We start from the raw sequence: 15,221 nt of genomic DNA, 5'->3' as shown, positions 1-15,221 counted from the left end.
GATGAAAGCATAATGCAGTTTTAAAAAAGTATAGCAAGGGCAAAGAAAAAAGAAGAAAACTATGCTGGGAAGCAGCATCCATGCGGATGAAGGGCTCCCGAAATGGCAGATATATTAACTTGGCAAGCGGAGTAACTGCTTTGGAAGCAGATATCAAAATTGGGGCATATACCGTGTGAGTCCCACTCGCAGGCCTCCTTGGATCTTTTTTTGTCAACAGAGATATTTAAAATAAGCAAGTCAGCTGAAATGCATTGCTAAAGAATGCACAAGCCTTTAAATGTGGGAAGGTAAACAAATGTCAGGGTTTCGATGAGTTTGCATCCACATTTATTACAGGAAGCAGGCACACATCTCCAGCAGATCGGCATGTTGATAAGGCACTCCTCTTTATTTTCTGACTCAGAGAGGCTGATGCGGACCAGCATTACAAAAAGATATACTCCTGTCACAGGGCCAGGGTCAATATTCACATTAACTCCAGTAGCTGCTGATACATGATTCTAATGGTTAATGTTACGCTACTGCAATAGGAAAGTAGCAATTTCTAGATGAAAGGCATTAGGGAAGAGGATCTTACTCATACTCTTACAGCTTCCTAAGCTTTGCAGGAACAAATAGGGAATGGAGAGTACGGCGCTAACGTAATTTTAAAGGGGTGCCATGTCGATTGGAAAACGCAATGGCACACATTTTGAGAAAGAAGCTCTCGTTTGAAGGTGTCATATGCTGCAATTGCACATAAGGAAACAGCAAGTTGCAATTTTCACCCCTTGGTGTACTGTCTAGAGACGTCTGGACCCTTTTAAACTCCCCCCCCCAAATAAATGAGGAAATTGTTGGACTGTTTTAGAGGTCCCTTCTTCCCCATCCAGGAAACTTGTTGCTGTTTAGTCGTGTCCGACTCTTCGTGACCCCATGGACCAGAGCACGCCAGGCACTCCTGTCTTCCACTCCCTCCTGCAGTTTGGTCAAATTCATGCTAGTAGCTTCAAGAACACTATCCAACCATCTCGTCCTCTATCGTCCCCTTCTCCTTATGCCCTCAATCTTTCCCAACATCAGGGTCTTTTCCAGGTAGTCTTCTCTTCTCATGAGGTGGCCAAAGTCTTGGAGCCTCAGTTTCAGGATCCGTCCTTCCAGTGAGCACTCAGGGCTGATTTCCTTCAGAATGGATAGGTTTGATCTTCTTGCAGTCCATGGGACTCTCAAGAGTTTCCTCCCACACCATAATTCAAAAGCATCAATTCTTCGGTGATCAGCCTTCTCTATGACCCAGCTCTCACTTCCATACATCACTACTGGGAAAACCATAGCTTTAGTTAAACAGACCTTTGTCCTGCAAACTAGGTTGCAGCAACAGAGGAGACCAAACGCAACCTCTCCACCCTGGAACTGAGGTTGCCCTGAAATCACATCTCTCCTTGCAGTTCATCTTGAAAGGAGCTAATCTATTCTAGCCAATAGGAGGCTTGTTTCAAACATAATTGTGGCACAGGTGGATGTTTTCAGCCAGGAAAGTCACATCTTGGGATGGAAGGGGGTGGCTCAGGTGTCTCCAATATAAGGCTTTTTGCAAGCCTGGTTGTTGCAGGTGCTGGAGATTGCAGCCAGAGTGAGTATTAGCCATCCCCACCTCATCTGTACTCTTCAGGAAGTGCATTCACACACAACATTTTCTTCAAGCCTACTTGCTGGTAAGAGGGTGAGGAGAGTGTGTGTTATGTGTGGTTGCCAGGGTGTGTATAGCTGTTGTGCGAGTCCTGTTGTGTTTATGGTCCTCAAAGGGTCGGTGATACCAATGTAGCAGCATTTATTGCAGAGTGTTTAAAAATGCCTGAGCATTGTGATGTAGCATGAGAGAAAAATTGGTGTGTGTGTGTGTGAAATGTTAAACTGAAACAAACCCAATTGTTGGAGCCTGTTGTTAAGTAGTTAATGATGTGTTTATATTTGGTAATCTTGACAAGTACAGTACTTGGAAGCATATTGCAAGAACTCAGCATGCTATATAACAAATTCCAGAGGGATCGGCCATCTTAATCTGTGGCAGCAAAAACAACAGAGAGTCTTGTGACACTTTCAAGGCTAATAGTTTTACAGCACAATCCTATTCAGAAGTAAGTCTCTGTGCTATATTACATTGGTCTCAGGGATGGTGTTAAACCCCCCCTCCACAGATAAAATGAAGAAGAAAATTGGATGAGCTTAACCAAAGAAAAATCAATGTAGTATTTAATTTTCCAGAGCTGGTTTTACAACTACAGTGTAAGTTGCCATATTAGAAGTTAGACTACACACACACAGGCACATACTTTTTGGCTTTTGGCCCATCATATAGCTATAGTATATAGAGCAATTAGCTGATTCTGATCTTTTTTAAAACACACACACACACACACACACACACACACTAACCTGTCTGGAGGAACCAAACTGCAGCTTAAATCGATCCTCAGAAAATTATGAGCCAAAATTAAAATGATGTGTTTCACAGAATAATAGTTTTAGCGACAAAGATGAGTGTAATAGCTGAAAATGCATGAGCCTATTACAGCTGACAAATGGGAGATAATGAAGGGGTGTGTCCTTCCAACATGCTGAGTTTTAATCGCCAGCCGTAGTCTAATTGCCATCACAGATACAGATACAGGAGCTCTCAGAACTTTAAATTGGAATGGGAGGGTAGTATAAATTAAGGAGCCGATATAAATTAAGAAGTTACGTACAAAACGCTGTTTTCTTTCTGATAGTTCACCCTGGTCCAAGCTTTGTGCCTGTGCAGAAGCTACACCGGGGATGGTAGAAACTATGGCCCTACAGATACTACAACTCCCATCATCCCTGACCATTGGTTATGCTGACTGGGGCTGATGGGAGATGGAATTCAATAGCTTCTGGCAGTTCAAAGGTTCTAGTCTACACCGTTCAAGGCTTTTAGGGTGCATATCTTGGGTCATGCCGCACTGCAGAATGTCTTGTGTAAGCCTTATGCAGTTGAACCTTGGTTGTCAAATGCCTTGGTACTAGGACATTTTGGCTCCCGAACGCCACAAACCTGGAAGTGTGTGTTCCAGTTTGTGAACGTTTTTTGGAAGTCGGACGTGGCTTCTGCGGCTTCCGATTAAGTGCAGGAAGCTCCTGCAGCCAGTCGGAAGCTGCGCCTTGGTTTTCGAACCGTTTCGGGAGTTGAACGGGCTCCCGAAATGAATTAAGCTCAACAACCAAGGTACGGCTGTATAGTTCTTGCACATTTGCAAATACTTTATGCTGAGATGCTAAGGATGGAGATAGAGGTTCTGGCTCTAGAATTCGTTTGTACAGTATTTTTTGCCGAAGAAGAAATCTTTTCCAAAAAAGAGAAAAGGAATCTAGAATTCGTTTGTACAGTATTTTTTGCCGAAGAAGAAATCTTTTCCAAAAAAGAGAAAAGGAATCAAAGCCTTTACCTGTCACGGCCTTTGTTTTGTCGTCACTGCTGGCTGCGATCTGCACCTGTTGTAGGTGGGTGGCAAGAATAGCAGGGAGTCACCATAAACCGGCAACAGGACTTAGCCAGAGCCCTTCTCTGACCCGGTCAAACACACACTCCGTCCAGGGTCATGGCCAGGTTACCAAGTCAAGGCTGGCAATTCTCTGTGCTAATGTTTTGTTTCTCCTCTATTCAACCCGCTTAAGTGGTTGCATTCCCAATGTCACCTTCACTCCAGAACAGCAGCATAAAATTAGCAGAAATATGCAAAACATTTTATTTATTTTTGAAGCCGCAGAAGGGGAAAATCATATGTTGCTTTGGAACCTGTGTTTATATTAGAGTTTTGAAAAACTGCATTTTTTAAAAAGTGCAATAAAATAAGTAAGCTCTGTGTTTCCGATGCATAGACTTTTCTTCTCCTCCTGGAAGATTATTAAAACAGATTTCTTTTCCTTTTTTTGCTCCAGACTAGACATGAAAATTAAATGATATTGGGCTTTTTTTTCTGTTTGGAGCTTATAAATAACTTCTACAATGAAGCACACATACAAGCTGCAAAGAATCTGGTTCTAATTACTTGTACTCTAGTTGAACTTTGGCGTTTCCTTTGACTTTCTGTCGAATGTATGTGAGCCGTGTGCTTTGCACTTCTGGAGTGAATTTGTGTGCGCTCACACCACACACCCAGATCCAGACTGACTCTTTATTTGGTGCCAGTGAAAATGAGGGTTAACAGAATGTTTTGACCAAATGCAACACTTTGCCATTCACCCTAATTAGCTGAAATTGCTCTATCCCACCAGGGACTCAGAGCTGAATGTTCCAACTTCCCTTGGGGCTATCCAGGAAATGCCATTTGCTTTACAACTTCTTATTCTTTTAAGGCTCAGCTGTCTGAAGAGACCACATTAAAACCCAGCATTTAATAATCCACGTTTGTTGTAATATATATATAATGAAAGAGATTTCATAAATGCTTGCCCTGTTTTTAATCAGCCACAACATTAAAACCCTTCTATCTGTCAGCAGGGTTTCACTAACAGTAAATTAGCTCTTGTAAAGCACACTTCGCTTACTTAAAGATCTTATCTACAGCTTTAGCTAAACTTTATAAAAACAATCAAATGTGAAGACTTGTGACTTAAAGCTATTGTTTAAGGAATTCTTAAGTGGGTCTCAGGTGCCTCTTGGTGAGTTAAGGTTGTAGAGCACAGCAGCAACATAAACTTAATTTACTCGTTTTGGGGAAATCTGTTTCTAGAATTGTATTATTTCTTTAGCTGGATGTTGTTTGGCAACCATGCTTCATCTGTGCGCGCACCTAGAACTGCCTTCTTTTTTTTCTTTCTGCTTTGTTCAGACATGTACTTTGTTTCTGTACAAAGCACCGTTCTTTGGGATTTAAGCCTCTTACCCTGGCAAGTAGGACCTGGTTTTATAATGTGTTAGTAATTGAATTCATTTGAACCAGTGTTGCAACGCCTTTAGATACTTACCAAATATTTTTTTACTGTGCAAAATGCTTTAATCATCTTTATTTCTTTTTCCTTCGGAGAAACGTTGTGAAGTAGGTAGGTCACGGTTCCCATTTTGCAGCCAGGGAATTGGAATGGCAACCTGTCTATGAGTTAGATTTATAGGGAAACCAGCCTCCTTTAAAAAAAGTTTTATACTTTTCAAGTTTATACATTTTATTAGTTTGACAATCAATTTTACATTTCAAAATTTGACTTCCTTTCCCCTCTTTCTGTGATTCCTTAAATTTATTTTTTTTAATATCTTCTGCATATCCAAATTCATTTAATTATCTACTTTAAATATATACTCTTGTGAAACTGCAGGTTATTGAAATAATCCTCCTAAAGTTTTTATCTGTTTGCAATTTATCTGCAAATATTCCATAAACCATTTCCATTCTTTTATAAAAAGCTTGTTATCTTGATTTCTTATTCTTCTGGTAAGTTTCGCCATTTCTGCATATTCCACAAATTTTTGTATCCATTTTTCCTTTGCTGGGACTTCTGCTTCTTTCCACTTTGGGGCAAGTAGCATTCTTGCTGCTGTAGTAACATACATAAATAAATTTATGTACAATTTAGGTAGTTCTGTCCCTATAATTCCCCAAAGAAAAGCTTCTGTGTTTTTTTTAAATAAAATTTATTTTGAACATCCTTTTCAATACATTGTATAGCATTTCCCATTTTACAAGTAGGGAACAGGACTGGCAACCTGTCAAATGAGTTTAACTCTATAGGGAAACCAGCCTCCTAGTCCTCCATTACTGCACATGGGTGTACTGGGATGCTCATCATAGACATTTTGCCGCCTGAGGCGGACTAGAGGACCGCCTCCCTCCATTCCATGTATATAAATTGAATGGGCTGGCCATTGACTCTTACTAAAGCACTTGCTCTGGAAGGCAGCAGGCTAACCTAGAGGCATGCAGCAGACCATGTGCAACACACAACTCTCCGACAGAGAGCAATGGGGCTCAGGAAGAAAGCTGCCACTCATCTTGAAGCGATTGCCTCACACTGCCTAACGGTAGGGACGGTCTTTTACTCAGCACCAGCCCTTTTATTCTCCTCTTAGCGATGGCTGTTCATGCAGTAATTCACTGGCGGACTACCAACTTCCACCACTCAATGGGGGAAGGGAGAACAGCACCCTTGTCAGAGGTCCCACATGGATAGACAAACTAAGGCCCAGGGGCCGGATCTGGCCCAATCGCCTTCTAAATCCGTCCCACAGACAGTCTGGAAATCAGTGTGTTTTTACATGCGGAGAAGAAGAGAAGAGTTTGGATTTGATATCCCGCTTTATCACAGCCAAGGCGCACAACTACCAAGTGGATAGAAGCATCCCACATTAACTACTAATGTTGCTGAATGTACATTACAGTGCGGAGTAGTTTTTAATGTTTCAGACTAGGACCTGAGAGACTAGGGTTCAAATTCCCACTTGACCATGAAGCTCACTTGGTGACTCAGGCCAGTCCCTGCCTCTCATCCTAACCTTACCTCACAAGGTTGTTGTGGGATTAATTGAAGAGGGTGGGGAGAATCATGTACTCTTTGAGCTCCTTGGAGAAAAAGGTGGGATGTAAATGCGATGAATGAATGAACTGACACTGTGCACTAAGGGTGTCGGATCCTGTTGTTGAATGCCACTGAATGGGGAAGCTGAAGATGGTAGTCCACTTGCAAACTGCTGCGTGCCTGTAAGAATTAACGTGCAAAGGAGAGAGAGAGAACCCTAAAACGTAACAATTACTTGCCACATCCTGCGCCCATTTGCTTACTTGACTGCTCAAAGCCACATCTTGCCCACCATTACCTATTTGTTTCTGCTTGATAGGAGTTGGCAAAAACTCAACATCTGCTTAGAAAGCTGGGTTACTTCACTGAGCAATACACCCAGATCGTTGCAGCCCTTCCTGTGAGGTCAGGCTGCAAAACAGTATTTGTAGTCCATTCATAAGAAATCCATTGCAGAGCCAGGAATATTCCAGGCCCCTCTGGTTCAATAACTCTGGAGATAAGTGATGTGGATTTCTATTGGCAGCTGAAAATTTCTGGTTGTATAAATACTTCGCTGCGATGGATAGAACTCAGTAGCAGTTAATTATTTCCTGTGTAAAACCAATACTTGGATTACTGTTTTAGAGCTTTTAGATAGACATTTCCCCAGATTTATCAGCTTCAAGACTATTTTGCCAGAGAGCTCAGTGGTAGCTTTTTCTGCGTGTAGTTGGCTCTGAATTGTGCATCTGCAAAGCTGTCTTGATATCTTGAGTAATCCAAATTCCAATAGGTTGATTAGCATCAGCCTGAATTTTGTTTATGCATAGTCAGCAGTTTGACTACTGTAGGTGGTGGATGTTGGTCTTATTGTTTGCTCTGGGACCATAAAAAACAGGGAGCACAGTTGTTTTTAATGTCCATGTATCTCAACTACCTCAAAGCCTAAAAAACATCTTTGTAGCCTGATAGAGCTGAATGTTTTGAGTTTTATTACAGGGGTTTTATCCTCTCCTAGACTGTTTGGGAACTGCATGCTTGGAATAAGGAGAGCAAAATGTTTGAGACCTCTCAAGGGAATTTGATGAACCTAATTTTAATTTAAAAGGACTAATAGATTATTGATTTAAGCAGCAAGACTGTGCACCAATCGATTCCCAGAGCACCGTATGCCTATTCTAAATAGCAACAAAAATTATAATTGAGAAAATTCTGCTTCTGCCTTCCTTTAGAAACTATTTGAAAAGCTGGATCTGTACATGTTTGTTTTGAACTGGCTGGTTGGCACATGCTTTTCTGTGTCCCACTTGGGAAGCCTTACAGAAATTAAGCAATCTATTCCTCTGGGCTATACTGTCAGTGTGGAAAGAGTATTGCAGTTGCCTGGTCCCGGGGATATCTCCTCTGACTACACTCTTAGATAATCTTTTGATTTCTGTCATAGTAATAATCTATCTGTGAAGAAATCAATTTGGAGGACCTGGAAATAGTTCAAATTGGGACCTCACATTTTCCTTCAAAATGCTTTCTGAAATGGGGAGCGCTGAGATTCTGAGGGGCTTCTTCAGAATCTCAGGGCACCCCATTTCAGAAAGTGTTTTGAAGGAAAATGTGAGGGCCCAGTTTGAACTAGCTCCAGGTCCTCCAAATTGATTTCTTCACAAATAGATTAACTGGCAAAGTGGAAGGAAGGACTTCATGGTATTTAAAGCTCCCTGCACTCGTGCTAACCAACACTTGAAGAGGTTGCTTCTGAGCATGGGCATAGCCAGGATTTTTGTTAGGCGAGGGGCAGGCCTTTTGTTGGGGGAGCAGAACATCAGTTTGCTATGTATTTTTATCGATTTAGGGGGGCAGCTTCCCCTCTGCCCCCCCAGCTACATCCATGCTTCTTGAGATTTATAGATTGCTTATTGATGTGTCCATGTGTGAGTTAAAGAACCTCAAAGATATATGGAAGGGGGGATTTAGGAATTCAGATGGATTACTATGCCTGGGAAAACCTGTGGCCTCAATCCCTACTTATAACCACCTCAGATAAGATTTAGGAAACAGGGCTCAAAAGTCTCTTGTGTTGGCACTGGATCCCCCAAGAGATGATCTCAAATCCACAAGTCTGCCTCATCTCCATGGTGGAGGGTGTGTGTGTTTGAAAAGAGATTTTCTTACATAGGTGGTGGGGGTGCCCTAAACTGATGGCTCTTTTGTGACTGAGCGATTAAGGAGATAATCCATTACCTGCCAAACATTGACTTTAGACTAAGGAAACCACCTCCAGTCTGCTTTTGGTGCATGAAGAATGAATCTCCTTATTACTGGCAGCAGCTAGAATTGAGATTTCTAGGTGCTGGAAATCAACAAAGAAACCTTCTAAGGCGGGGTTAGCTGAATAGTGCATGGGGTATGAGCATCTTAAAGGTAAAGGTAAAGGGACCCCTGACCATTAGGTCCAGTCGTGACCAACTCGGGGGTTGTGAGGCGCTCATCTCGCTTTATTGGCTGAGGGAGCCGGCGTACAGCTTCTGGGTCATGTGGCCAGCATGACTAAGCCGCTTCTGGCGAACCGGAGCAGCGCACGGAAACGCCGTTTACCTTCCCACCGGAGCGGTACCTATTTATCTACTTGCACTTTGATGTGCTTTCGAGCTGCTAGGTTGGCAGGAGCAGGGACCGAGCAATGGGAGCTCACCCCGTCGTGGGGATTCGAACCGCCGACCTTCTGATCAGCAAGTTCTAGGCTCTGTTCTTTAACCCACAGTGCTACCCGCGTCCCGTAAGCATCTTACACAGCACCATAAAGTGGCAGAGGGTAAATCAGAGTGGGACCAATTCAAAAATACTTGGGTTTCCACTTCTTAGTTTTATGCTGGCGTATCCACCAGCATCAACCTGTGTGTGGAGACGCTTTGTACTTACGGACTGAACTTTGCAACTGTTATGCAGTTGTATTGTTTGTTGAAGTTTTTTTTTTTAAAAAAAGAAAAGAAAGAAAAGCTGTAAAAAAAGAACTCCCTGACATTCTGGAATTCTAATCAACAGTAGCCAGTGATGAAACGTGGGATCAATGAAAAGACAGAATTTAAGAAATGTGGCAGATATAATATACTTCAAATCTGAATCGGTATTTGTTTTTCAATAGAAGAATGTCCCATGAGGCCAATACTCAAGTCTCTGTAGAGGTTTTGCTCTTGTCTTTTTGCTACATAAAAAGCTTTGCCATTTCTCTGAATCATCAGACAAACCTAGCTATTTTGCCTAAGGTTGGGGTTTTTTAATGCTTAAGGTTTACATCAATTTATGCTTAATTCAGTTTATAGTGCGAATATAAAACACGTAGCAGCTGGAAGGCAAGTTGAGTTTTGTCTTCCACACTTAAATCATTCTCTTTTGGCAAAATAACTCCAGAGAGCCTCAGCACTACCTTTTAGTGTCAAAATGCCCCAAGAAACAGCAAAAGAAGAACATATATTGCATATCCACAGGGAATTGAAATAATTATGGATTTTAGGCACCAAAATCCTAAATATGTGTATAGTTTTATGGTGCCCCTATAATATTACTGGCAGTATCATCTAGTGTTCTGTGACATTTTTATGGTTGGTGCAGATGTTGACACTTTGAATCATGAGAACGTATGCCATTCTTCAGCATGTTGTAGGAATGGAGTGCATTGATGTTTACATCCTGGAAAACCTTTTACGTAATTGTGAAGATAATAATTTGGTTTTCGGGAAGCAGGACCAACACCCAGTTTACACAGACATACATGGTGGACAGGAAGAGACCAGTGATATCTTCCCAGACCAAGAGATAGCCCAAATACTGCTTTCCATATGGTTTGCTCCACAACTCCCATAATCACTGATGGTTGACCATGCTGGATGGAGCTAGTGGGAGTTGTAGAAGGCACCACTTTGGCAATTTCTGCCTTAAAAGATAGTACCACGTTGTAGGTGGGTACAGAATAAAATGAGTCAGTTCCTTTCCTGCTCATAGAAAAGAAGATTAAATAATCCAGTCTAGTCTTCTCATCCTTCGTTTGGGAGGTGTTCTTTGCGTGTTCAGAGGATTGTTCAAATGTGCAACTCTTCCCACCTTCCACTGTGGTTTTAAGTGGTGCAACCCAGAAAAACATTATATAATACAGTACAGTGGAACCTCGGTTTTTGAACGTCTCCATTGACGAACATTTCGGTTTTCAAACGCCATAAACCCGGAAATAAATGCTTTGGTTTTCGAACACGCCACGTGTGGGCTTCCTCTGAGTGCAAGATCCTGAGGCCTAGCTGTCGGCTATTGGGTTTTCAGTTTTCGAACATTTCGGAACTTGAACAGTCTTCCGGAATGGAATACGTTCAAAAACTGAGGTACCACTGTGCTTCTAAATACATGAGAACCAGAGATACACTTCTTTCATAATACAATCAGCATTGTTGCAAATTTGTTACTGTTGGTTCATTTGCCATGAAACAAGTGCATCCCTTTTATCTGTATTGACCTGAGATGAGTGGGCAGGTTTTACATGACAGGGTTACAAAGTAGGGGGCTCTGTGAATGTTTTGCTATTACTGTATTTCTTGGTTGTGCATAGTTCTCTGGTTTCTGTTGGCTCTAGCCCTCGGTAGCTTTGGCTCATTTAACCAAAGGTTTGCATGATGGGGAGCCTGTGGCCCTCCAGATGTTGTTAAACTCCAACTGGTTGTGCTGGTTGGGGCTGATGGGTTTTGGAATCGAACAACATCTAGAAGGCCACAGGCTCCCTACCCATCTTCTAGTCTGTTTGCTGCTGGAGTGGAGATAGGTGTGCGTGCATGCATGCCACCTTAAAATAAAATATATATTAAAATAACATATATAATGATATTAAGCGGAGATTGCATGTAGTTTCCAATTTAGCCAGCCTATCAGAAAAAAATAGAAAGTATTGTATATATTGTGTTCCTTGATGTAGACTGTTGGCAGCGACGGATTTATGGCTGTGTAGGGCGGTTTTCCTGCACAGGGTGCCAAGCCGAGGGGCTGCAAAATTGAGAAGACCCATAATTGAAAAGATTGCAGTGGTTAGCCCAATACTTTCCAGAGTAGACTTTGTGTAGGAGAAAGATTCAAATCATATTCTTTTTGTGGATGGGGATACACCCACACACACACACAGGCACTATTCATGGAAGGTGTCTTTAATGTCTTTTTTTTTTTGGTATTCTAATTTGTCATGTTAATTTCTCAATTTAGGCTCTAGACCATAAAGTGTTTGTTTTTGACTAATACGTGGGTTGCATTTTATTATCCCCTTGTTTACTGATATTGTTTATGCATTCTGAATATTTAATTGAATGAATGTGTTTTCAGTATTGATTTCAAAGTTCATTTGCAGCTTGGCTGTTGCATTTTTTTAATCTGATATTTTGTTCACATTGATTGCCTTTTGAAATAATTATATTAATTACAGTATGATGTTGTTAGCCACCTTGGCCTATTTCTGGGGGGACAAACAGGGCGCAAATAAATTAAATGAATGAAGCACTTGCTGGTTTTTGCAACACTCTACAAAGCAGGTGTGCAAAGCTTACCCCACAGGCAGCTCAGGGGATTTACTATGCTCTCTGCACATTAATGCTTCCTGGAAGGACAGAGTGGGCACATTAATAGAGATGGTTTTGAATGTCTGAACTGGCCCAATGTTGCACCTCCCAGAAAAAGTTACATTAGAAATGGGAGATCTGTTGCGTGGATCAGCTGGTGGCATATGACAAAGCCAATATCTGAATGCACTAAAAACGTCCTCCTCTTGTTTTCCTTGTAGCAATTGAAACTCAGAGCACCAGTTCTGAAGAACTTGTTCCCAGCCCGCCTTCCCCGCTTCCTCCTCCTCGTGTTTACAAACCCTGCTTCGTTTGTCAGGACAAATCTTCTGGATATCACTATGGCGTCAGTGCTTGTGAGGGATGTAAGGTGAGTCTCCAGGCCTCCCTGGTAAACTTTGCTGGTAAAGTGGGTTGAACAGGTTGGGGGGGGGACCTGGATCAAGTGGTCTTTTCCATCCATGGCCTCTGTTGTCCTGTCTGAGGGCTATTTCATTGTCTCCCTTCCGTTTCTTCTGTATCGTTAGCAAAACTTCAGAAGGGCTTATCTTCCCCCATCATTTAGTTCACACTAGCTCTCGTCTGTTTTCAACTTTTGCATCGTCCCTGAAGGCTTGGTACTTCCATGCTGCTTATAATGGATCACTTGGCTGAAGCCGTGTTGAATTGTTGCAGACCCAGGGTTGCCGTTATGCAAACTCACAGGCTCCTTTCAGTTGTTGCTGCTGTTGTTGTTTATATAATTTGCGCTACCCACAGACCTTGACATGGCGCATCAATAAAAGCACAACTTCAAGCGTTGTGCCAGCAGGAGAAGAAACACTTAGATGCAATAATGGCAAACTCAGTGGCTTGACGCAGCTAAAGTAAAATTCTGTTCCGAAGGCCACATATCACAGTGGAAGCTAAACATTAAACCTTCGTAAGAAATAATGTTTGCCTTTTTGGTTTTCAAACTTGATTAAGGATACCACACTTTCATCTTTGGGTAGAATTCTGTAGGAAAACTGGGTTTTGACACTGCAGTCAATCCCATTCAACTCCATGGGACTTCCTTTGGAGTAGGCATGTACAGGATTGTGCTGTAAGGATCCGGTCTTCTAGCCAATGCTGCTGATTCCATATAGCAGCTGTGAGTGTTACATGGCATCAGAAGCATTAGCTAGAATATATTGCATGAGTGTGTCTGTGTGTGAATACGCATGAACCTTTTGAAGTTTACATTGATTTGCTGTTGTCCTTGATGCCCAGTTGGGCTGGGTTAAAAAATCAATATCTTGCTGTCTCTTTGATCAACAGGTAGTTGTAATCTCACAGAGATCACTTGGGTGTGGGTAGGTGTCTAGGTAAATATATTTGGACTGAAACAACCAATTTTTCATCAGTTTATGACACCTGATGTGTCCAACAGTACCATCCTATGCACTGTAAGCTTCATTGAGTTAAGTAGAATTCACTTCCAACTAAATAGGCATAGGATAGCAGCCTAAAACATACAATCTTATAGCATCAAAAATAGCATGTATTTTTTATCCTTTATCTTCCTGCCCACACATCCCAAATGTCTGCACCAACTGAACCTTGCAGAGATTCCTTTTACCTCTTGCCTGATGCATGTCCATTTTGCATAATTCTTTGTGTTCTTCTACCTATGATTTGCATCCATTTCTTGTTTTGCTCCTTCTTCGCCAACACTGTATGTAGATGGATAATTCTTGGAGCCCGCAGGTTGCTCTGCGCTTAGTGTATTCCTGCCATACCTCTTTCTTCCAAATTGAATTTTATCAAATCCTATGCTTCTGTGATGCTTTTGCAGACCGTGAGCTGTAGTAATCCCATCTCCAGTCAAGTAAACTCCCTTAAAAGCTGAAAATGCAGAGACTCTTCCTTGGTTTTGATTTCCGCAAGCAGTTCTATTACCTCCTTGGCAGCCTTGCTGTTTCATTGACATGCACCTGTAATCATTCTCAGGAGCTAGTCCAACGCCTGGCGAAGTCAATTGAAACACTCTCATTGACTTCAGATAAGGATATGAGCAGCTTCTTCCGCTTTATCACGACCCAAATACTCTATAGCTCAGGCTCTCCGCAAAAGCACTTGTCAGCAAATTGGTCTTCTCTCATCTTGATTAACTCAACCTCTTCTGTATCATTTTCCCCCACCCCCTCGCCCTGAGATCTTGTTGTAAGTCGCTTTGTCTTGCAGTAATCCCTCCGTACTGAGAATTTCCTTCTTTTGCTCCACCAAACACTTTTCCCTTTGGCCTTCCTTAACCCCATCTTCATCGACAATAATTCTTCTTCAGCTGTTCCCTACAGCCTATTCTCATCTGATTTTGTGCAACTCTATCTTCCGAGCATGGAATATTTTAAAACCTGCAATAAAACGCCATATGGTGTTAATGAGGCTGTGTGAATAATGGCTAGGAATAAATTGTATTATTTTTCAATCCCTGACATTAATATGCCCGCAGTTTACCAGGATGTATTGAAAATGTTGGACACCAGATTGCTTAAATATCCAAATTAGATCATTGGGAAGAAGTGAACTGGTGAGTTATTAGTACATCTTCAAGGTTAAAAACTGTCTTTTAAGTTAGGATTCCCAAAAGCACGGCAGATTTTTGAAAACTGCAACTTCGTGTTCATTCCTAGGGAATCAACAGAACTGTGCTTTCTTGTGGGCCCTGTTTATTTGCTATTTTTCTATTATGTTTATTTCCTGCCTTTCCTCCAAAGAGCTTAAGGTTGCACACATTATTCTCACAACAACCCTCTGAGGTAGTGTAAACCGAAGAACAAGTACTTCCTCAAGGTCATTGCTCCCCAAATAGCTTAATGCCTGAGTCAGAATTTGAACCCTGGTCTCCCAGATGCTAGCCCAACACTCTATCCACTACCTCACCCATTATCAGGGTTAGTACAGAAGGTAATTTGTAGGAAGGGCTGAAGGAATGTGCCTCTGAGAAAAGTCATTCGGAAAACAGGAAGTCAGAACATTGGTCCAACCAGCTCTCTAGGGTTTCAGGCAGGAAGCAGTCACAGCCCTCACTGGAGATGCCAGAGATTGAACCTTGGGCATTCTGCATGCAAAGCAAATGCTCTACCACTGAGCTATGACTTTTGCATTTAGGTCCATTGTTTG

The 15,221-nt window shown here is 41.9% G+C and overlaps 1 protein-coding gene across 7 annotated transcripts in view; it reads left to right on the top strand.

Annotated features, from left to right (window-relative positions):
* RARB (retinoic acid receptor beta) overlaps positions 1-15,221 on the top strand; it is a 353,150-nt gene that overhangs the window by 263,958 nt on the left and 73,971 nt on the right. For all 7 annotated transcript variants that reach the window (XM_081883362.1, XM_081883363.1, XM_081883360.1 and 4 more), the window contains one exon: positions 12,299-12,447. In XM_081883362.1, the coding sequence (XP_081739488.1) occupies positions 12,299-12,447 (149 nt within the window). The remainder of the gene's footprint in view (positions 1-12,298; positions 12,448-15,221) is intronic.

The sequence above is a fragment of the Podarcis melisellensis genome (genome assembly GCF_964234715.1).
Source record: "Podarcis melisellensis genome assembly, chromosome: 12".
Lineage (NCBI taxonomy): Eukaryota > Metazoa > Chordata > Lepidosauria > Squamata > Lacertidae > Podarcis > Podarcis melisellensis.
This window is presented reverse-complemented; position numbering and strand designations above follow the sequence as displayed.